Source organism: Pseudorca crassidens, chromosome 10, assembly GCF_039906515.1.
Source record: "Pseudorca crassidens isolate mPseCra1 chromosome 10, mPseCra1.hap1, whole genome shotgun sequence".
NCBI lineage: Eukaryota > Metazoa > Chordata > Mammalia > Artiodactyla > Delphinidae > Pseudorca > Pseudorca crassidens.
The window spans coordinates 63,456,808-63,480,622 of NC_090305.1; the positions used below are offsets into that span (position 1 = coordinate 63,456,808).

The 23,815-nt window shown below is 41.2% G+C and overlaps 2 protein-coding genes across 11 annotated transcripts in view; one reads left to right on the forward strand and one right to left on the reverse strand.

Moving 5' to 3' along the window:
* Positions 1-6,697, reverse strand: part of WDR48 (WD repeat domain 48) — a 43,745-nt gene extending 37,048 nt beyond the window's left edge. The window contains exon 1 of one of the 3 annotated variants that reach the window (XM_067754038.1): positions 6,572-6,697. In XM_067754038.1, the coding sequence (XP_067610139.1) occupies positions 6,572-6,619 (48 nt within the window). In that variant the 5' untranslated portion in view covers positions 6,620-6,697. Of the gene's footprint in view, positions 1-5,831; positions 5,933-6,571 lie in introns of those variants that run through there. The other 2 variants (XM_067754040.1, XM_067754039.1) reach the window with 2 other exon arrangements.
* SCN11A (sodium voltage-gated channel alpha subunit 11) overlaps positions 6,682-23,815 on the forward strand; it is a 129,373-nt gene continuing 112,239 nt past the window's right edge. For 6 of the 8 annotated variants that reach the window (XM_067754029.1, XM_067754028.1, XM_067754025.1 and 3 more), the window contains exons 1-2: positions 6,682-7,890; positions 10,647-10,762. The gene's annotated coding sequence lies outside the window, so the exon portion shown is untranslated. Of the gene's footprint in view, positions 7,891-8,337; positions 8,569-10,646; positions 10,763-23,815 lie in introns of all 8 variants that reach the window. The other 2 variants (XM_067754026.1, XM_067754022.1) reach the window with 2 other exon arrangements.

The following is a 23,815-nucleotide window of genomic DNA, read 5'->3' on the forward strand; positions in this document are numbered from 1 at the left end:
AAGGAAGAGAAGGTACTATAAGGACTCTGCAAGAGATGGGAAGCCAGAAGCCAGACCTTCAGTACGAAGTATGCATTTGGAAGAGACAGTTAAAGGGACTCTGACAGGGAGAAAAATGACAGGGTATTTCCCCCAGCAGCAATATCCAGTTAGGTTACGCTAGGAAAGCCTGCTCCCAAGCTCATTCAGGTTGGTGGCTGAATTCAGCTCCCTGAAGTTGTAGGCCCGAGGGCCCTGTTTCCTTGCTGGCTTTCAGCCAGGGATTCATCCTTGCTCCTGGAGGCTGCCTGCAATCTTCATGCTTTCTATGTGCCTTCTCCTGCAACAGAAGGGCCGCCCTCATGTCTCACATTTTTCTGACTTGGTCCTCCAGCGGAGAAAGTTCTCTACTTTTTAAGGGCTCACATGATTAGATTGGGCCCACTGGGATAATCCAGGATAATCCTCCTATTTCAAGGTCTGTAACATTAATTACAGCTGCAAAATCCTTTTTATCATGTAACCATAACATATGCATAAATTCCAGGGATTAGGGCATGGACATTTGGCAGTGGTGGGGGGCGGGCATTCTGCCTACCACAGTAACAATTTTTTGTATGAAAACAAATATGGATATATTACAGAATCACAATATTTTTAAGAAAAGAAAGGAGACTTAAAAGCATTTCAGGCTCACAAAGAGGACACTCTGGGCTATTCCCCCAGGCTTCCCCGAGGTGTGCATTAACTCATTTCCACTTGGATGTCTAATAGACATCTTAATCACGGCATGTCCCGAACCGAGCTCCTGACAGTCCTCTCCAAATGAGCTTTTCCTGTCTTCCTCATTGATGACGTTAATGGCAACTCCATTCTTCCAGTTGCTCAGGCCCAAAACCTTAGGGCCAGGCTTACTTCAACTTCTCTCATCTCACATCCTGTCAGCCAGTTTTGTCATCCAGAATTCAACCCATTTTCACCACCTTGGGTGGAGCCACTATCATATAGCACCTGGATTTCTTAAATAGCTACTGGTCTCTCTGCTCTGCCCTTGCTCACCTGCAGTCAGGTGATCCTGAGAAAACACATTTCTTCTGCGCAAAATCCACCAAATGCTTCCTACCTCACTCAGGAGTAAAAGCCAAAGCCCTACTATGGCCTGTAGTGCTCTACATGATTTGGTCTGCAGTTACCTCTCTGATTTCAGCTCCTACTCCCTTCCCCTCACTCACTCCATGGCAACCACAATGGCAACTTTATTATTCCACAAATAGGCCAGGTACATTCCCACCTCAGGACCTTTGCATTTGATATTCTCACTGGAATGCTCTTCCCCCAAGTAACAATCTCATTTCTGTTAGATTCTTACTCAAAAGTCAAGCTTCTGAGCAAGGCTTTCTCTGACCACCACAAAAAAATTTCACTTTCCCTCCTCTGCTGCTTATCATTAATCATTTTTTGACATTTAAAGGTTATTTTTCCCCCAACATCGTATTATGAAAAATTTAGAGAACATATAAACGTTGGAAGAATTACACAGCAAACATCCATATATCCATATGGATATATTCTACAATGAACATTTTCTATCCATTTGAACATACCCATCCATTTGATCCATATCATTTTTCAATGGCTTTCAAATTAAGTTGTGCATCATTAATAGTATTTCCTCCTAAGTACTTCAGCATGTATATCATTGACCAGAGTTCATTATTTATTTATGGCTCCTTTTTCAAAGGTAAGATTTACATTTAGTGAAATGTACACATCTTAAGCATACATAGATACGTCTGACAAATTAATACACCTGTGTAATACAAAATTCTACCAAGATATATACATCACCACCCTAGAAAGTTCCCTCATCCTCTTCCCAACCTCTACACCCCACCCCCAGACAATCTAGAACTGACCCTTTTCACCATAGATTACTTTTGCCTGTTCTGTAACACCTTATAAAGAGAACCACACAGCTCTTTTGTGTAAGGCTACTTCTAGCTCTCAGGCTACATCAGGCTAAATTTGGCCAAGAAAAATTGGCCAAATATGAATAATTCTTACATGTGTTTTTCCTGTTCAACCTCGTGGACCATGACTTTCTGCTTGTCCCTATGTTTCGAGAGTGCTGATTTTAAAAAGTATTCTAAAAAGTAGTCTTGCAAATAAAAATAGGACAATTTCTAGCCTGACTTCTCTTAGTCAGGGGTTAGTAAAAAACTTCTACAGAGGTTAGTAAAAACCCACCCAAGGGCCAAATCCAGAACAAAGTCTGTTTTGTAAACAAAGTTTTAATGGAACACAGCCACACCTATTCATTTCGATATTGTCCTATTGCTGGTTCCATGTTATAATGGCAGAGTTGAGTGGTTACCAAACAGGAGAATGGCCTGCAAAGCCTAAAATATTAACACCTGGCCCTTTAGAGAAAAAGTTTACTGACCCCTGTTCCACTGGATATCATATTGGCACTGAATTTTTTATTACCCATCCTATATAAAAAGTAACTTACCTTGGACATATGGCTAATTTATAAGGGTCTTTCCTTGAGAAACCAGGATTTGGCATCATCCTACTGCTACCTTAAGAAAGTCTTGAAGATTAAACAATCCAGAATTGGGGCTCAGAATGAGGAGTAAAGACCACGCTGAGCTCTGACTAGGTCTAGAATAACTAAATATTTGGCAGGGAAAGGGGATTAGTACTGGTAGAACAGACATTTGTTGGTTGCCTCTATATTCCCCACTGCTCCCCAATATCTTCCTCAAAGCAAGCAAATGCCAGAAGAAATTGTGTAGGGACTATTTAAGAGACTGTTACCATGGATAGTATGGGGAAAGGATTTGAGGTCTAGAACAGGTGCAGCCACCATGCCACCAAGAGGGAAGACCTAGATCTAGGAGTTTGGGAATAGGAGAGGACAACTTGGAGGCAGCCCAATGGTAAAGGTGACTTTACATCACTCCTCAGGGTAGAGAGTCACAGTGAATCTGCTGGTTCAAGATTTGCGTGAAGCTAGAACCACCTCTTGAGTTATCATTTATATGAGCCAATACATATGTTTATTGTGTGAACCCGGTTATGTTGGATTTGGGGTCATTTCCAACCAAAAGAATCATCTTGTTATGAAAGACCAAGTATTTACATTCTTGGACCAACACTGAGTACTAGGGCATGGTTATTGCTCCTAAACCACGAACACTAGTAACTTTTGTCCAACCTCATTCCAAGAGTTCTGAAGCAAGTAAGGAAAAGAGGCCACAGCTGAAGGAAAGATGGAGACAGACAGTCAACCAACAAACCCAGGTTGTTGGAAAATCATCACATTAAAGGGATTGCCAGGGACTGAAAAGCCTTGCTGTGATATCCTGATTACCAGGAGAGAGCTGCATCATATATTTAAATTCACACATTTGTCTGATCATGTTTCGGACAATCACAAATCCACCCCTCCTCCACATACTCACCTCCAGTCTCCTTAGAAGTTTAAGATGGTAGGACATGTGCTCATTCTTCATTGTGTCTATAATTAATAAGTAGTATGCTTGGACCCTTCTCCACTGGTTATTTATCAATATTATAAGTCTCAACGGTTCTTTCTGGCCTACTATTTGATAACGGAGCTCAGGGCTACTGCCTCTTAGTACAAGAAACAGACAGCCAAGAGGCAAAATAAATTACTGTAGCCATATATATTTTTTCCAAAATGGAAAGATTTTTTTTTTAATTTATAAGAGCAAAGAATGTTGTAAAAAGTTAAAAAATATAAAGGTTCATTATTTTAAAGTAAAAGATATTCTGTTTCCCACCTTACCAATAATCACATAATGTAATACTCCAGAGATAATCACTGTTGATATCCTTCCAGACTTTGAAAATGCCTTATTTCCTTTGTGGAAATGGGACCATGCTATGTTGATTTCCTATTTTGACTTCTGGACACCTTTCCTTTTTAATAATATACATCTAGCTTATCTTTTAATTACAAACTAATCTACTATATGAATGTACCTAACTTATCTGCCAATTTACTACTGATAAACATTTAGATTTTTGCTTTTCACAATGACAGCATTCCTATAATAAACACCCTTGCATAATGAGAGAAAGATATATGCATACATACTTTTTTTTTTTTTTTTTTTGTGGTCTGTGGGCCTCTTACTGTTGTGGCCTCTCCCGTTGCAGAGCACAGGCTCCGGACGCGCAGGCTCAGCGCAGCCATGGCTCTCGGGCCCAGCCGCTGTGCGGCATGTGGGATCTTCCCGGACCTAGGCACGAACCCGTCTCCCCTGCACCGGCAGGCAGACTCTCAACCACTGCGCCACCAGGGAAGCCCTGCATATGTACTTTTGTAAAACAATTTTTTAGACAAGGAATTGCTGGGTCAAAGGAAATGTGTATTTACAAATCTGACAAACAGGAAGACACGAAACAGTGAATACCATGACTCCACTTAGAGTAAAAAAATCACCTAAGTCGGGTACACACACGAAGAAGTACAGAACATTAGTTTTCAACCAGCAACAACTCTGCCCTCCAGGGGACATCTGAAAATGTCTAGAGTCAATTTTCGTTGTCACAACTGGGAAGGTGCCAGTGTCTAGTGGGAAGGCAGGATGATGGAAAACAACAGTCCTCCCACAATTAAGAATTATCCAGCCCAAGATGTCAATAGGGCTCTCAGTGAAAAACCCTTAGCTAGGATTATATCTCACAGTCTTCAAAGCAGTTTTCTTTGACGAGTGGAAGACAATTATCATTTACACTTTTGTTTGTGGGGTTTTTTCTTTTTGCAATGAACATGCACTAGTTTAAAAAACACTTCCATAAACAAAAGTTCTCCCTTGTGTTGAGATAAAATCAATCTCTGTGGCTTCTCATACTGGTTCTACACCTTAAAGACAAATTCTGAAAGCAGCTAACAAGACTCATTGAATCTTCTCTTCAGCAGACTGATCTTAGATGGTTCTTCTGAATGCTCTTCCTAGGAAATAGCTTCAAGTCACTTCACCAATCTGATTGCTATACCTATTAAGAACAAGGTGCTAAGTGCTGATCCCCAAACTCTAGTTTTGTACTCTGATCAGTGAAGAGTGAAATGATCATCTTCCTCATCCTGCATACAATGGCTCATATTCAGCTTATTAAAACACTCAGTTTTTCCACACAAGCTGCAGCTAATTTACATTTCCCCCATCCAGTACTTTTATATTGACTTTTAAGTCTAAATGCAAGAAACTAAGACACTTGATTAACTCTCCTTACTACCCTAAGGAAGGTACCTACCACTCTAGTGTCTAGAATATAATCAAGTTACAATTTTGAGTTACATTTTAGTCAGGAACAGACATTCTCACCTGACTTGGATGCTGGGGTTACTTAAATCCCATCACTGATGCACTTAAAAATCACTAACAAGGTATGCTATTTTAGATTCTTATTAATGTCACTCAATTCAACAAACATCTAAGTGAGTGCCTAGGACACTGTACTGATCAATGAGATCAATAAAACAAAGAAGTGAACTGGCCAGAAGACTTTATGACCTACAGCCATTTCCTCAATGAAGGAACCCCTTGTCCGGACTACCTATTAAACACTGGCTGATTTCAACCTGTAGAACTATATATAATGCTGTGTTTTATAAAGAAAGCTTGGGTGTTACTTATTCCTGTACTCTCTCAATTCTTTGCACATTTTGGGGCCTAAACTAAGTGCTCAGTAAATGTTTAATAAGTGCACCGTACTGTCACCACTACATACAACATACCTGCAGGTAAACACCTGTAATAGGGCTTTTACTCCTCAGATCGTTGAAAATAATAGAAAGCAATAACGCTTAAACGTACCCAAAACAAAACTGGATTCACGAAGGCATAAAGCACACACGGGCGGGTTAGGTAACTCTTTACCCTTGAATAATACATTAGAGAAACAGAAAGAAAGATTCAAGGATGCACTCTGAAGAAGAAATGGTGAAGACGAAATTAAATTCCAAAACAATGAAAATTATAATTCCCCCACTAACACAAGCATACTCCCACGTCATTTCCACCTTGCGGGTGGGGGGAAGCTCCCGCATAAAAGGAGGCAGGGGGCTCCCACATGCAGACCCCTGCTCAAAAACCCTGCAGGGCTCCGCAGCCCAGCCGCAGCCCCGCCACGCCCCCGCACGGGCCCACTCACTCCGCTGCCCGCCCCGCGGGGAAGCTCCCGCAGGCCTCCGCTCCGACGCCGCTGGCCACAGCGCTTGGGAGACAGGCAAGGGAAGGGAGGCAGATGGGCGGGGAACGAACCCAGCCCGACCACGCAAGCCCAAGCCTACGAAACAGTGGACGACCGGCAACCCCAGGCTCCCAACCGCGGGCCCAAGGGTCCCGGGACGGGGCCCCGGCGGGTCCAGTCAGCCGCCCCCCGCCCCTTCCTCAAGCCGTTAGAGCCGCAGCCCCACCCCTAGCCGCCGGCCGCACCCCGTCCCGCTCGCCCCAAGCCGCTACCCCGGCCGACCGCGGCCCGAGGTATCTGCTCGCTGGAGGTGGGCCCGGGGATGCCTGCCACGCCCGGGAGGTCGAGGAGCCGGGGTCCCTACCTGTACTTTCCTCCGCCCTGCCGTGTTCTGCCGGTGATGGGCCGCCATCTTGCATGTTGACAGTCCTACGTCATTTCCGGAAGTGGCTTGGACCGGGCGGATGTCCCGCCTCTTCCCCTTTGGCCGAGGCATTGTGGAGCTTTTCTCAGGGACTCTTTGTCGCTGCGGCCGGTGACCCTGTGGTGCGACAAAAGCACTTAAAAATCGTTGCGTGCATATAGTGCTGGCGGAGAGAGAGCCACTTTGTGACCCAAGGGAGCAATCTGTATCCAGCTCTGTGTGGGCCTGGACCCTGGCTTGCGCTGTTCTCCTCAGAGGCCCAAGTAGGCATAAGAAAAGCGCTGAAAGAATTAATGTTGGAGATGGGCGCCATGGACTCCACCTCCACTCCCTCAAACATTCGTGGGCAGCCAAGGGAACCGGCATATTTGCCATGAAGTACCTAAAAAAGGCGGAGGATTATAAACTGGCCTGGAAGGAGGAGAAATAGAAAGGTTTGCAAAGGAGGTGGCCCCATCTTATGGAGGCGCACAGTGTTCGTTTAAATAAGAGGTAGGGAATTCCCTGGCGGTCCTGATTAGGACTCAGCGGCCAAAAAAAAATTGATGTTATAAGAAGGCAAAAAATACTAGTTAAAATTGTTTACAGCCGGACTTACCTCGTGATCCAGTGGTTAAGACTTTGAGCTTCCACTGCAGGGGGCATGGTTTTGATTCCCTGTCGGGGGCGGGAAATAAGATTCCGCATGACCCACGGCAAAAAAAAAAAAAAAAAAAAAATGTTGACAGAGACGACTAAATTCCAAATCCTGAAGGAATTGGGGCTCACTCTAGTATCTGGTTTAAATCATCTCTTATACTGGGACAGTTAGACCTTTCTGGATGAAGGTCTGACCTGAGGAAATTTTCCTGACACTAATTATAAGTCTTGATGGTCCCAGGCTAATTATTTGGCCAGTTGGTCGAGGACATGGAAAGAGCACGATTGGAGAACTGGTGACAAGGAAGCCTTGGGAAGGGATATGGTGATGGACTTTGCAGAATGAATCTTAAGAATCATATGGATGAAATGAACAGCTTTGTGGATTAAACTCAGCCTCCTTTTCCAGGCTCAGTGATTGCTCAGTGGACTCATGAATGAAATGGTGATGATAACAAGTTTGGAGCTGTGCATGGGATCACCAAGCCACTGCTGAGCGTTCAGGTTGCTAGCAGCAGTGAGCAGTCCTGAGTTGGTGATATGCCTCATGCTCCAGGAGGACCAGCCAACCACTTGGAGGCAAGCGGATTCCATTGGCCCTCCCAGTCATCGAGGAAGTGGTAGTTATTTGTCCTCTCTGAAATACACTAAGTTTAAATTTGCTTTCCTTGATTGCTGTGCTCTGTCAGCACCACCATCTGGGAACTTCCTGAATGCTTTATGCACTGTCATTGTGTCTGACACCATATTGCTTCTGATCAAGAAATTCACTCTGTAATGAAAGAAGCAATGCAATGGGCTGTTGCCCATAGAATTCATTGGTCTAATTGTATAGTCTATCACCAAGAAGCACCTGGTCTTACTGAAGTCTTAGTTATGGTGCTTTCTGGAAAATAACCCTTTTTGATGCTGTTTTATAGGATGCAGTATATGCTTTGAACTAGTGTGCAATATTTGGCACTCTTTCTTCCTGCTCCTGTTATCTACTGCTGTATAACCACCCCAAAACTTAGTCGTTTAAAGCAACTTCAACATTTACTTTGCCTACAAATCTGTAATTTATGCAGGGCTCAGTGGGGACAGCTTATCTCTGTTCTACTTTCCACTTGATGCCAGTTGGGGCAGCTAAAAAGTTGGCAGCTGGAATCATCTAAAGGCCCACTCCTTTACATGTCTGGTGACTGATGGTGAATCTGTGGGCAGAACACCTACTCATGGCCTTTCCACAGTGCTGTTTGGCTCCTCACAACATAGTAGCTGGGTTCCAAGGGCAAGCATGCCAGGAGAGAGAAATCCAGGTGGGAACTGTAATGCCTTTTCTAAACTAACAGTAGAAGTCCTGCAGTGTCACTTCAACCACCTTCAATTCATAGAACTTAATCACTAAGGCTGCTTATATCTAAGGAGACTCCTTTTTTTAAAATGGGAGAAATGTCAAAGAATTTGTGGATATGTTTTAAAACCACTACATTTCCAAAGGTAAAATTAGTGGATTTAGGAACAAAGGGATATTATACCTAATGTCCCCCGATTACAATTTTTTAAACTGCCATTCTCTGAAATTCTGGACTCTGCTGGTTTAGAGGTTTGTTACCAAAGAAAGGAATTCCTCCAATAAGGCTGAACGACGGTTCTACTGATTTGGAGCTGGGACTGCCACCTCACCATTTTGCATGTTTTGTGTCACTGAATAGAAAAGAGAAGAAGAGCAAGGTTATGGTTTTGGTGGAAGTAATTAACCCTGATCATGAAGCAGAAATAGGTTTGCTGATATAGCTTTAAACAGATAGGTACATCAAACACTCAGATCCCTTAGAAATGAAGGTATTGGTTGAAGGTAAAGGGACAACAGAATAGCTGGTGGAAAAAGGAAGTCATAAAGGGAAGTGAAATTCTCATGATCAGGGGAAGAAATGAGAACAGTCATGTTTCCTTTCCTTTCTTGATGTATCATGTATACTTTTAAGTGTTTTAACTTTTATTTTCTTTCTTTACCCTTTACTTCACTATTATATGTGGGGTGTCCTATTGTTGGTAAATTCATTATTTAGTAAGTTGCAGAGGAAAAGATAGCAACTAGAGGTTGTAGACTTAGAAATGGAGGATGGATGTGGTAATTGATGAAGCATTGGGTTGACTCTTTTGGAGGGTGACAGAGTGAGTGCATCTTTGACTGTGTAAAGGATAGTTGCAGTATTTTAAGTGACAACTTTTTTTTGAAGTGTAAACATTGAAAGCAGTGGTTATATTGGTGTTGGGCAGCCAAAGGGATGACTTTACATTTGATATTTTTGTGGCTTTGTTTTCTGCTGTCCATCATTTAAGTTCTCTTTCTGTGTTTGGGGAATTCCCCACTATGTGTCTTGGTGGTGAGCACTGCTTACAGAAAGTGATAAAGACAGTTACTCAGTTTTTCTAGCCTTCTTATAGCAAGAGTCTATGCATGTGACCTCAGCTTAATTAATCAGATGACATCTTGACTGCAACTTGGTGAGAAACTCTGAGGCAGCACTGTTCAGCTAAACTGCTCCCAAATTCCTGCCACTGCAGAAACTGTGTGAGATAATAAATGTTTGTTGTTGTGGGATAATTTGTTATGCAGCAATAGATAACTAATGCACCCTCCCTTCTCCATGAGGAGGGGAAATGTCACAGCACTTTCACAACTTTACAAAGATAGTCTCATCGTCAGCTTCTTCAATCTCCATTTAATTCTTTGTCTTTTTTTGTGTAACTGTCAGGAGGCTTATCCTGGGAGAATTCCTTCATCAGTCTCTTAGAATTTCCTCCATAGGAAGATTGGTACCTTTATTCAAAATGTAAGAAGCCTTGACACCTACTATATTTTTCTCAGTTTTTGAGACCTCTGTTTAAAGTCCTAGGCAACATGAAAACTTTAACATCCTGAAAAAAAAATCCACATACGTATTAAATAAAAATACAATCGATTTAAAAAGTAAATAAGAGTTCTAGAAGGCTTCTACTTACAAATAAACCAGAGTGGTTCTTGTTAAATCTTACTCTGGAGGGACCCTTCCCTCTGTCAGTTACCTGTCAATTAACTTCTTACATCTTCAGTTTTTTAAATCTGTAAAATGGAATCATAACAGTACCTATTTCATATGGTTCTTATGAAATAACCTTACCACAGTACCTGGTAGGTAGGAAATATTCAATATACTTTAGGTATTATTTTTAATCATCACCTTGCTCAGGAAACATTGCCAAAATGTTATAATAACATTACCAAAATGTTGTAATTTCCCAGGATAGATTTTCTCCTCTTTTATATAATGTAGGCTCTATCACTTTGTAAAGTTTTCATACCAGCTTGAAATTTATCTTTTGTTCTTGCCTGCTTTCTTGTTTTCAACAGCCTGGAAAAAGATTCATGAAATGATAAGGCCTTTTAACAGATTTGTCCACATGTTTAAATACATGTTTTCTGGCTCCATGACCAAGCCATTTACTGAAGGAAGTGAAGGTGACCAGGTATGTCTTTGAACCAAACCCCAGACTTACCATCATCGGGGGGGAGACGTGAATATTTTCTGTTTTAATTCTTTAAGAGGAATTAATATGTTTTGAACATTTGTTTAAAAGCACACAATCATGCAACGCCTTGGTTTGCAGCTGCTACGGTCTGCTAGTGCTTAATGCATTAATTTGGATATTTTAAAGATGAATTTTAAAAAGAATAAAATTTTAAGCCTCATGCAAGTAATGTGGAAGTGCTAAATAAACTTTGTAAAGCAAGCCTGTCATGATATCAACCAACTTCATGAAGAAATTGAGAAGCTGCATTATTTCCGTATAATTCTTTAATGATTCTCTAAAACAATGCTTCCTTAAAGAAATAGGGTGTTATGATATATAATAGACTACAAGATCATAATTAAATAAACATGCATAAGTGAAGCAATATTATATAAGTAAACATAGAGACTCCGAATGCTTAAGATGTTTATGTCAAAAGTTGTATGCTAGTTTATGTCTTGTCAGCAAATCCTCAGGTTTAAATACAGTCTTAGAAGGCTTTACTGATTGACTCCTTATTCAACGTTAACTTATTTCTGAACACACTGGGAAAAAAGTATCCTTTAGTTCTTTTTACTTCTTTTTTTTTTACATCTTTATTGGAGTATAATTGCTTTACAATGGTGTGTTAGTTTCTGCTTTATAACAAAGTGAATCAGTTATACATATACATATGTTCCCATATGTCTTCCCTCTTGCGTCTCCCTCCCTCCCACCCTCCCTATCCCACCCCTCCAGGCAGTCAAAAAGCACTGAGCTGCTCTCCCTGTGCTATGCGGCTGCTTCCCACTAGCTATCTACCTTACGTTTGGTAGTGTATATATGTCCATGCCTCTCTCTAGCTTTGTTACAGCTTACCCTTCCCCCTCCCCATATCCTCAAGTCCATTCTCTACTAGGTCTGTGTCTTTATTCCTGTCTTACCCCTAGGTTCTTACAGGCCAATATTAGGAAGAGAAGCCAGTTTCTTCCATTCCAAAAATGTTTTGACCTTGTCTAGCTTTCCCACTGGAGGGCAGTAGAGAACCATCCAAGCCATCCCTGATTTTGAACCTCACTGGCTCTAATGTGTGACAAGTCAGACCTTAAAATCCTTGGTACTTATTTCCTACTGATAAAATGTCATAATCAAAGTACATTTTTAGAAAGCCTATTCACTCCCATAAAAAACCATAATTGATTGCGGGAATAAAAGAAAATAAAGCAAAATGAATGCATTTATAAGTATTTACTAAGTGGACAAAAAAAATTAAACCTACATCACAAATGTACTTTAAAATTTTATTTATTTATTTATTTATTATTCTTGGCTGCGTCTGGTCTTCGTTGCGTCATGCGGGATCTTTTGTTGCGCTGCGGGGGCTCTTCGTTGCAGTGTGCGGGCTTAGTTCCCCTGCGGCATGTGGAATCTTAGTTCCGAGACCAGGGATCGAACTGGCGTCCCCTGCATGGGAAGGCAGATTCTTTGCCACTGGACCACCAGGGAAGTCCCACAAATGTACTTTTTTGTGGTGGAATTTTTGTACAGGAGCTGAACTGCCTGAGGCTTCCTAAAATACTAGTCCAAAAAAGTACAGTGTATGTGAATTTTACTCTAAAACTTTGACATATAAGTATATCATATTAGCTTATTGAAATTATTTATAATTCTGAGTTCCCAGACAGCCAAAATGATGGAAAAGTCATCCTCAGTTATTATTAAGACTCCTCTGACTACCTTGATCCACTGTTAGGTCACTGACGAATGACCAGGAGTCATACGGGGAGGCACCAACAATCCTCAGGCCACAGTGGTTAGGGCTGAGGTGCCCAGTGTCCTTTGAAAGTGGCCAGCCCTCTGTTCTTTTCCTCCACTGGGACTGGGGGTTTTTGTTATAGCTGGAAATCCTAGTGCCTAGGGCCCCACCCTTCTAAGATATGCAGCCATCATTGACCAGGGTCTGTCACCAACCGGGATGCTTTCAACAGTGGTCACAGGTCTTTACTCTTTGTAGAACCTCTCTTCCTGCTTTCACTGACCTCTCTGCCCTACAAAGAGTATGGATTTTTTTCCCCTGCACACCCTTTCCCACCTAGATTTGCAGCCTAAGCTCTTCATTGAGCTTGGGCTTTCTTTAAAGGCAAGACAAGAGGGAGTCTTTAAGCTTCAGGACCGCTATTACAAACCACTCCTGAGATCAGCAAGTACTGTGGACTGGCAACCATCAGCAGAAGGTGGGGGAAGGAGGGAAAACTGCTGCAAAAACAAAGTACCCTCGAATATCTCAACAAATTATCTTGCACAGAAGCTAGAACCCAAGACAATTATTTTCCTGGTAAACTCCCTATAGAAACCACAGGTATTCTTTATGCCTCCAAACACTTTTAAACTGCATTCAAAATTAGGGTTGTGAGTCTGGAAATCTTTCTTTGCTAATTTGTTGTACATGAATGCCTGCAGAAGCTTTTGAATGCTAAATGCTGTGGGAGGGCTAGTTTCCATGGTAACTCTTCAGTGAGTCTTTTTCTTGCACTTCAATTAGATCCCATTGCTGAGCGGTTGTGAATGAGAAGGTAACAGCTCAGTCACTTCTGGAGGGCTGGAGAATTGCAGCCTTTCTAGATGCAGCTATATTATCAGTCAACTGAGTTGTACTACGCTTGTTTTGCCCCGTCTCTTCATGGTACCCCAGCACCACAATGGGAAAATATATTTGCAACACACATGACAAAGGGCCAATTTCCTTAATATACCAAGAGAGCATACAAGTTAATATGAAAAGTACCAAAACACAATGGAAAAAAAATGAACAAAGGACATAAATAGGCAGCTTACAGAAAAAGAAAATTAATGGCTTACATTGTATGAAAATGTGTTTAATCTCATTCATAATGAAGGAAATACATATTTAAATAAGATTCCATTTTTCACCTACCAGATTGGAAAAGATCTAAAAATTTGATAATATACTGTGTTCAGAGAATGTGGAAAACCCGTCATTTTAGAGACTTCGTGGGAGGATAAATTGGTATAATCTCCTTGGAGGGTGATTTAGCAGTTGCTCTTCTAGAAATTCATCCTACAAGTGCAATTACATTTAACTGAAAAATACAGTAAAAGAATTTTTTTTTGATGTGTTTTTTTTATGTGGTTTTTCTTTTTTTTTTTAACATCTTTATTGGGGTATAATCGCTTTACAATGGTGTGTTGGTTTCTGCTTTATAACAAAGTGAATCAGTTATACATATACATATGTTCCCATATGTCTTCCCTCTTGCGTCTCCCTCCCTCCCACCCCCCCATCCCACCCCTCCAGGCAGTCACAAAGCACTGAGCTGCTCTCCCTGTGCTATGCGGCTGCTTTCCACTAGCTATCTACCTTACGTTTGGTAATGTAAATATGTCCATGCCTCTCTCTCGCTTTGTCACAGCTCACCCTTCCCCCTCCCCATATCCTCAAGTCCATTCTCCAGTAGGTCTGGGCCTTTATTCATGTCTTACCCCTAGGTTGTTCATGACATTTTTTTTTCTTAAATTCCATATATATGTGTTAGCATACGGTATTTGTCTTTCTCTTTCTGACTTACTTCACTCTGTGTGACAGACTCTAGGTCCATCCACCTCATTACAAATAGCTCAATTTCGTTTCTTTTTATGGCTGAGTAATATTCCATTGTATATATGTGCCACATCATCTTTATCCATTCATCCGATGATGGGCACTTAGGTTGTTTCCATCTCTGGGCTATTGTAAATAGAGCTGCAATGAACATTTTGGTACATGACTCCTTTTGAATTATGGTTTTCTCAGGGTATATGCCCAGTAGTGGGATTGCTGGGTCATATGGTAGTTCTATTTGTAGTTTTTTAAGGAACCTCCATACTGTTCTCCATAGTGGCTGAACCAATTCACATTCCCACCAGCAGTGCAAGAGTGTTCCCTTTTCTCCACACCCTCTCCAGCATTTATTGTTTCTAGATTTTTTGATGATGTCCATTCTGACTGGTGTGAGATGATATCTCATTGTAGTTTTGATTTGCATTTCTCTAATGATTAATGATGTTGAGCATTCTTTCATGTGTTTGTTGGCAGTCTGTATATCTTCTTTGGAGAAATGTCTATTTAGGTCTTCACCCATTTTTGGATTGAGTTGTTTGCTTTTTTGTTATTGAGCTGCATGAGCTGCTTGTAAATTTTGGAGATTAATCCTTTGTCGGTTGCTTCATTTGCAAATATTTTCTCCCATTCTGAGGTTGTCTTTTGGTCTTGTTTATGGTCTCCTTTGCTGTGCAAAAGCTTTTAAGTTTCATTAGGTCCCATTTGTTTATTTTTGGTTTTATTTCCATTTCTCTAGGAGGTGGGTCAGAAAGGATCTTGCTGTGATTTATGTCGTAGAGTGTTCTGCCTATGTTTTCCTCTAAGAGTTTGATAGTTTCTGGCCTTACGTTTAGGTCTTTAATCCATTTTGAGCTTATTTTAGTGTATGGTATTAGGGAGTGATCTAATCTCGTACTTTTACATGTACCTGTCCAGTTTTCCCAGCACCACTTATTAAAGAGGCTGTCCTTTCTCCACTGTACATTCCTGCCTCCTTTATCAAAGATAAGGTGTCCATATGTGCGTGGGTTTATCTCTGGGCTTTCTATCCTGTTCCATTGATCTATCTTTCTGTTTTTGTGCCAGTACCATACTGTCTTGATTACTGTAGCTTTGTAATATAGTCTGAAGTCAGGGAGCCTGATTCCTCCAGCTTCGTTTTTCGTTCTCAAGATTGCTTTGGCTATTCGGGGTCTTTTGTGTTTCCATACAAATTGTGAAATTTTTTGTTCTAGTTCTGTGAAAAATGCCAGTGGTAGTTTGACAGTGATTGCATTGAATCTATAGATTGCTTTGGGTAGTAGAGTCATTTTCACAATGTTGATTCTTCCAATCCACGAACATGGTATATCTCTCCATCTATTTGTATCATCTTTAATTTCTTTCATCAGTGTCTTATAATTTTCTGCATACAGGTCTTTTGTCTCCTTAGGTAGGTTTATTCCTAGATATTTTATTCTTTTTCTTGCAATGGTAAATGGGAGTGTTTTCTTGATTTCACTTTCAGATTTTTCATCATTAGTATATAGGAATGCCAGAGATTTCTGTGCATTAATTTTGTATCCTGCTACTTTACCAAATTCATTGATTAGCTCTAGTAGTTTTCTGATAGCATCTTTAGGATTCTCTATGTATAGTATCATGTCATCTGCAAACAGTGACAGCTTTACTTCTTCTTTTCCAATTTGGATTCCGTTTATTTCCTTTTCTTCTCTGATTGCTGTGGCTGAAACTTCCAAAACTATGTTGAATAAGAGTGGTGAGAGTGGGCAACCTTGTCTTGTTCCTGATCTTAGTGGAAATGCTTTCAGTTTTTCACCACTGAGGATGTTGTTTGCTGTGGGCTTGTCATATATGGCCTTTATTATGTTGAGGAAAGTTCCCTCTATGCCTACTTTCTGCAGGGTTTTTATCATAAATGGGTGTTGAATTTTGTCAAAAGCTTTCTCTGCATCTATTGAGATGATCATATGGTTTTAATCCTTCAGTTTGTTAATATGGTTTATCACATTGATTGATTTGCATATATTGAAGAATCCTTGCATTCCTGGAATAAACCCCACTTGATCTTGGTGTATGATCCTTTTAATGTGCTGTTGGATTCTGTTTGCTAGTATTTTGTTGAGGATTTTTGCATCTATGTTCATCAGTGATATTGGCCTGTAGTTTTCTTTCTTTGTGACACCCTTGTCTGGTTTTGGTATCAAGGTGGTGGTGGCCTCGTAGAATGAATTTGGGAGTGTTCCTCCCTCTGCTATATTTTGGAAGAGTTTGAGAAGGATAGGTGTTAGCTCTTCTCTAAATGTTTGATAGAATTTGCCTGTGAAGCCGTCTGGTCCTGGGCTTTTGTTTGTTGGAAGATTTTTAATCACAGTTTCAATTTCAGTGCTTGTGCTTGGTCTGTTCATATTTTCTATTTCTTCCTGATTCAGTCTTGGCAGGTTGTGCATTTCTAAGAATTTGTCCATTTCTTCCAGGTTGTCCATTTTATTGGCATAGAGTTGCTTGTAGTAATCGCTCATGATCTTTTGTATTTCTGCAATGTCAGTTGTTACTTCTCCTTTTTCATTTCTAATTCTATTGATTTCAGTCTTCTCCGTTTTTTTCTTGATGAGTCTGGCTAATGGTTTATCTATTTTGTTTATCTTCTCAAAGAACCAGCTTTTAGTTTTATTGATCTTTGCTATTGTTTCCTTCATTTCTTTTTCATTTTTTTCTGATCTGATTTTTATATTTCTTTCCTTATGCTAACTTTGGGGGGTTTTTGTTCTTCTTTCTCTAGTTGCTTGAGGTGCAAGGTTAGGTTGTTTATTCGAGATGTTTCCTGTTTCTTAAGGTGGGCTTGTATTGCTATAAACTTCCCTCTTATAACTGCTTTTGCTGCATCCCATAGGTTTTGGGTCGTCGTGTCTCCATTGTCATTTGTTTCTAGGTATTTTTTTATTTCCTCTTTGATTTCTTCAGTGATCACTTCGTTATTAAGTAGTGTACTGTTTAGCCTCCATGTGTTTGTATTTTTTACAGATCTTTTCCTGTAATTGATATCTAGTCTCATGGCGTTGTGGTCGGAAAAGATACTTGATACAATTTCAATTTTCCTAAATTTACCAAGGCTTGATTTGTGACCCAAGATATGATCTATCCTGGAGAATGTTCCATGAGCACTTGAGAAAAATGTGTATTCTGTAGTTTTTGGATGGAATGTCCTATAAATATCAATTAAGTCCATCTTGTTTAATGTATCATTTAAAGCTTGTGTTTCCTTATTTATTTTCATTTTGGATCACCTGTCCATTGGTGAATGTGGGGTGTTAAAGTCCCCTACTATGAATGTGTTGCTGTCGATTTCCCCTTTTATGGCTGTTAGTATTTGCCTTATGTATTGAGGTGCTCCTATGTTGGGTGCATAAATATTTACAATTGTTATATCTTCTTCTTGGATTGATCCCTTGATCATTATGTAGTGTCCTTCTTTGTCTCTTGTAATAGTCTTTATTTTAAAGTCTATTATGTCTGATATGAGAATTGCTACTCCAGCTTTCTTTCGGTTTCCATTTGCATGGAATATCTTTTTGCATCCCCTTACTATCAGTCTGTATGTGTCTCTAGGTCTGAAGTGGGTCTCTTGTAGACAGCAAATATATGGGTCTTGTTTTTGTATCCATTCAGCCAACCTGTGTCTTTTGGTGGGAGCATTTAGTCCATTTACATTTAAGGTAATTATCGATATGTATGTTCCTATTCCCATTTTCTTAATTGTTTTGGGTTCGTTATTATAGGTCTTTTCCTTCTCTTGTGTTTCTTGCCTAGAGCAGTTCCTTTAGCATTTGTTGTAAAGCTGGTTTGGTGGTGCTGAACTCTCTCAGCTTTTGCTTGTCTGTAGAGGTTTTAATTTCTCCATCAAATCTGAATGAGATCCTTGCTGGGTAGAGTAATCTTGGCTGCAGGTTTTTCTCCCTCATCACTTTCAGTATGTTCTGCCACTCCCTTCTGGCTTGCAGAGTTTCTGCTGAAAGATCAGCTGTTAACCTTATGGGGATTCCCTTGTGTGTTATTTGTTGTTTTTCCCTTGCTGCTTTTAATATGCTTTCTTTGTATTTAATTTTTAACCGTTTGATTAATATGTGTCTTGGCATATTTCTCCTTGGATTTATCCTGTATGGGACTCTCTGTGCTTCCTGGACTTGATTCACTATTTCCTTTCCCATATTATGGAAGTTTTCAACTATAATCTCTTCAAATATTTTCTCAGTCCCTTTCTTTTTCTCTTCTTCTTCTGGAACCCCTATAATTCGAATGTTCGTGCGTTTAATGTTGTTCCAGAGGTCTCTGAGACTGTCCTCAGTTCTTTTCATTCTTTTTTCTTTATTCTGCTCTGCAGTAGTTATTTCCACTATTTTATCTTCCAGGTCACTTATCCATTCTTCTGCCTTAGTTATTCTGCTATTGATCCCATCTAGAGTATTTTTCATTTCATTTATTGTGTTGTTCATCATTGTTTGTTTCATCTTTAGTTCTTCTACGTCCTTGTTAAATGTTTCTTGTATTTTGTCTATTCTATTTCCAAGATTTTGGATCATCTTTACTATCATTATTCTGATTTCTTTTTCAGGTAGACTGCCTATTTCCTCTTCATTTGTTAGGTCTGGTGGGTTTTTATCTTGCTCCTTCATCTGCGGTGTGTTTTTCTGTCTTCTCATTTTGCTTATCTTACTGTGTTTGGGGTCTCCTTTTTGCAGGCTGCAGGTTCGTAGTTCCCATTGTTTTTGGTGTCTGTCCCCAGTGGCTAAGGTTGGTTCAGTGGGTTGTGTAGGCTTCCTGGTGGAGGGGACTAGTGCCTGTGTTCTGGTGGATGAGGCTGGATCTTGTCTCTCTGGTGGGCAGGTCCACGTCTGGTGGTGTGTTTTGGGGTGTCTGTGGACTTATTATGATTTTAGGCAGCGTCTCTGCTAATGGGTGGGGTTGTGTTCCTGTTTTGCTAGTTGTTTGGCATAGGGTGTCCAGCACTGTAGCTTGCTGGTCATTGAGTGAAGCTGGGTGCTGGCGTTGAGATGGAAATCTCTGGGAGATTTTCGCTGTTTGATATTACGTGGAGCTAGGAGGTCTCTTGTTGACCAGTGTCCTGAAATTGGCTCTCCCACGTCAGAGGGACAGCACTGACTCCTGGCTGCAGCACCAAGAGCCTTTCATCCACATGGCTCAGGATAAAAGGGAGAAAAAGTAGAGAGAAAGAATTAGTAGAAGTAGGAAGAAAGAAAGAAAGAAAGAAAGAAAGAGAGGAAGGAAGGAAGAAAGAAAGAAGGAAAGAAAGAAAGGAGGGAGGGACGGTGGGAAGAAGGAAGGAAGGAAGGAAGGAAGGAGGGAAGGAAGGAAAAACGAAAGAAAGGAAGAAGATAAAGTAAAATAAAATAAAGTAAAATATAATAAAGTTATTAAATTAAAAAATAATTAAGAAAAAAATTTTTTTAAAAAAGGATGGAAAGAACCTTACGACAAATGGTGGAAGCAAAGCTATACAGACAAAATCTCATACAGAAGCATACACACTCAGAAAAAGAGGAAAAGGGGGAAAAAATCATAAATTTCGCTCTCAAAGTCCACCTCCTCAATTTGGAATGATTCGTTGTCTATTCATGTATTCCACAGATGCAGGGTACATCAAGTTGATTGTGGAGCTTTAATCCGCTGCTTCTGAGGCTGCTAGGAGAGATTTCCCTTTCTCTTCTTTGTTCTCACAGCTCCCAGGGGCTCAGCTTTAGATTTGGACCCGCCTCTGCGTATACGTCCCCGTCCCCGGAGGGCGTCTGTTTTTCAGCTCAGACAGGACGGGGTTAAAGGAGCTGCTGTTTCGGGGGCTCTGGCTCACTCAGGCCGGGGGGAGGGAGGGGCGCAGAGTGCGGGGTGAGCCTGCGGCGGCAGAGGCCGGCGTGATGTTGCACCAGCCTGAGGCTCGCCGTGCATTCTCTCGGGTAAGTTGTCCCTGGATCCTGGGAACCTGGCAGTGGCGGGCTGCACAGGCTCCCCGGAAGGGAGGTGTGGATAGTGACCTGTGCTCGCCCACAGGCTTCTTGGTGGGGGCAGCAGCAGCCTTAGCGTCTCCTGCCCATCTCTGGGGTCAGCGCTTTTAGCCGCGGCTCGCGCCCGTCTCTGGAGCTCCTTTAAGCAGCACTCTTAACCCCCTCTCCTTGTGCACCAGGAAACAAAGAGGGAAGAAAAAGTCTCTTGCCTCTTCAGCAGCTCCAGACCTTTTCCTGGGCTCCCTCCCAGCTAGACATGGTGCACTAACCCCTTCAGGCTGTGTTCACGCCGCCAACCCCAGTCCTCTCCCTGCGCTCCAACCAAAGCCCGAGCCTCAGCTTGCAGCCCCGCCCGCCCCGGCGGGTGAGCAGACAAGCCTCTCGGGCTGGTGAGTGCCGGTCGGCACCGATCCTCTGTGCGGGAATCTCCCCGCTTTGCCCTCCGCACCCCTGTTGCTGCGCTGTCCTCCACGGCTCCGAAGCTCCACCCTCCGCTACCTGCAGTCTCCGCCCGCGAAGGGGCTTCCTAGTGTGTGGAAACCTTTCCTCCTTCACAGCTCCCTTCCACTGGTGCAGGTCCCGTTCCTATTCTTTTGCCTCTGTTTTTTCTTTTTTTCTCCCAGGTACGTGAGGAGTTTCTTGCCTTTTGGGAGGTCTGAGGTCTTCTGCCAGCGTTCAGTAGGTGTTCTGTAGGAGTTGTTCCACGTGTAGATGTGTTTCTGGTGTATCTGTGGAGAGGAAGGTGATCTCCGCGTCTTACTCTTCCACCATCTTCCCCTTGTCCTCTGATGCATTGTTGAAGCAAATGACTGGGACAGATTAAATGAGTTGATACATCCAGACAGTTATTCACACTGGACAATGAGAGACAGAAGTAAAGTTGGGTTTTCCTTAAATCCCAGAGTTGTATGTTCAGCCTATTTGTGAAACGCTGTTAAAGGATAATTCTTAAAAAAAAAAAAAACATGACTCTCATGCAGATATAAAATGAACAAGTGTTAACGATTTCATTTTGCTCACAATGAAGGACTGTTGTCAAACCTAAGTTTGTGTGCCCAGCGCACAGTGAGGCCAAACAAATCAAAACGTCGGCTTTTGGAGCAGAGAAAGGTTTATTGCAAGGGCCAAGCAAGGAGTATGGGCTGCTTGTGCTCAAAAGACCCAAACTTCCCAATGGCTTTCAGGCAAGGGTTTTAAAAGATATTGTTAGGGGATAGGGTCGTGGGATGCCTGATCAGTTCCTGAAACTTCTTCTGATTGGTTGGTGGTGAGGTAACAGGGTGATGTATTAGGAATCTCAGCCTTCTGGTTCCAACCAGTCTGGGGTCTAGTGCTTGTGGTCAGCATATAGTCACTATCCTCCACCTGGGTGAGCGTCTCAGTTTCTGCAGAACAACTCAAAGATATGGATCAGATTGTTATCTATATTCCTTCAGGAGGAACCAGGAGTCCTGTGACTCTCTTTTCCTAATCATTAACAGCTTGAGCCAGCTTTTTGGAATGTGGGGAAGGCCTGTGAGACTGAAGCCTTTTCCCCACAATCAAGAAACAGGGACATGGAAAGACTTTTATACTGAGGAGGGCTAGTCAGATGTCATAACTGGCTCAAAGGAGAAGTCAGGAAGCACAGATTCATGTGCAATAAAGGAAGGGTGAAATGGATGTGCAAATGAGGGCCAAACTGGTTTACTACCAGTGGAGGAGGTTGTCCCTGCACTTGACAGAATTGATTTACATGTCTATAGATAGGAGTTATTCTGCCTTGTTATCAGTTATCTATAATTTACAGAGTTGTAAAATAGCTCTCATAGAAACAGAATCAGTAATGCTGCAGGGTTGACCACAGTGTATAGTTTTCCATTTTCTGTACAAGATTAAAGTGATAAATGCAAGAAGTCTAACAGAATGTAAAATCCTTTGGTCCCAATTGTGTGTATGTGTGTGTGTGTATGACATTCAAATATATGTACCTGAATATGGCATTGGTGGTATAGTGGTGAGCATAGCTGCCTTCCAAGTATGTGTACATATGTACATATATGTGTTCACATACACATCGACTATTTCTTGATGGAGAGAGAGGAAATTGATAATTGTGTCTGACACTCGGCAGAGGGACTGAAAGTTGGGAATCTGAGTTGAAAGAGAAATCTATTTTTCAGTATACCTTTTTATACTACTTGATTTTTTTTTTTACTTTTGCCATGAACATTTTTTTCATGGCAAGGAAAAGGAAATCTTTCATAAACCTTAATGTGTCAAACAATAAAGCAATGAATTATAGAAATGAAGCATTGCAGAAAATACAAGGGGAAATGGAAAGAAATGCAATAGCCATGGAAAAGGAACCCTTAACAGACCTCTTTCAGGTCTTGGCAATTGAGCAGACTAAAAATAAGTAAGGATATAAAAAACAGTTTTCAACATGGGCTGCCTATTAAGAACAATTAGGGAGCTTCCTTAGAAAAGCTTTTTTATTTCAAACATATGCAAGCGTAGACAGACTAATCTAATGAACCCACGTGACCCACACCACCCAACTTTGACAGTTACCAATTCATGGCCAACTTTCCACACCCACTTTTTCCCCTTCTATATGATACTGAAGCAAATCCCAGAAATCATATCATTTAACCTACACACATTTCCTCCAATGAGTATCTCTAAAATATAAGGAATCTTTTTAAAAAATATAATGACAATACCATTATCACTTTTTTAAAAAATTAAAAATTCATAGGTACAATATCATTATCCCACCTAAAAAATAGCAGTAATTCCTTAACTTCATCAAAGATTCAGTATTAAAATTCCCAACTGTTTTATAAAGGTCATTTTTACAAATAGTTTTGTTTGAATTAGGATTTGAATAAGGTCCACACGTTTTGATTAGTTGATGTGTCTCTCAATTCTTTTATTGTAATCTATACATTACCTGGGGAGCTTCTAGAAAATATTGTAGTCCAGGCTTCATCCTGACAATGTTGAATTTTCCCTGAGCCATGTGCTCCTGGAAAACAGGGACAGTCAAAGAAACACACACACACACACACACACACACACACACACGTGTGTGTGCACACACAGAGCCTTTTTTGTGTTCTGGAAAAGACTACAAAGAACCATGCTCTTCCATATGACTTAGGTAAGACTTACGTGTGCCCCCTTGTTTACCTATGACAAGACTAGACACAGACCCTTTAAGTTCCCATTCTTGGCCTCATAAATGATTAACTGAACTGCTTGTTCCCATTGACCAATCAGAACAAAATGCTTGTTAAACTTCGGTTAAGATTCTTTCCTCCAAGCTCCCTAAGCTTTAACCCACGCTCAATCTGAGCCAGCACACAGTCCTCCTTGTGAGCAAAAAAAGAATGAGGAGTATAACTCACCATCCGGTTCTACAAAGGTTAA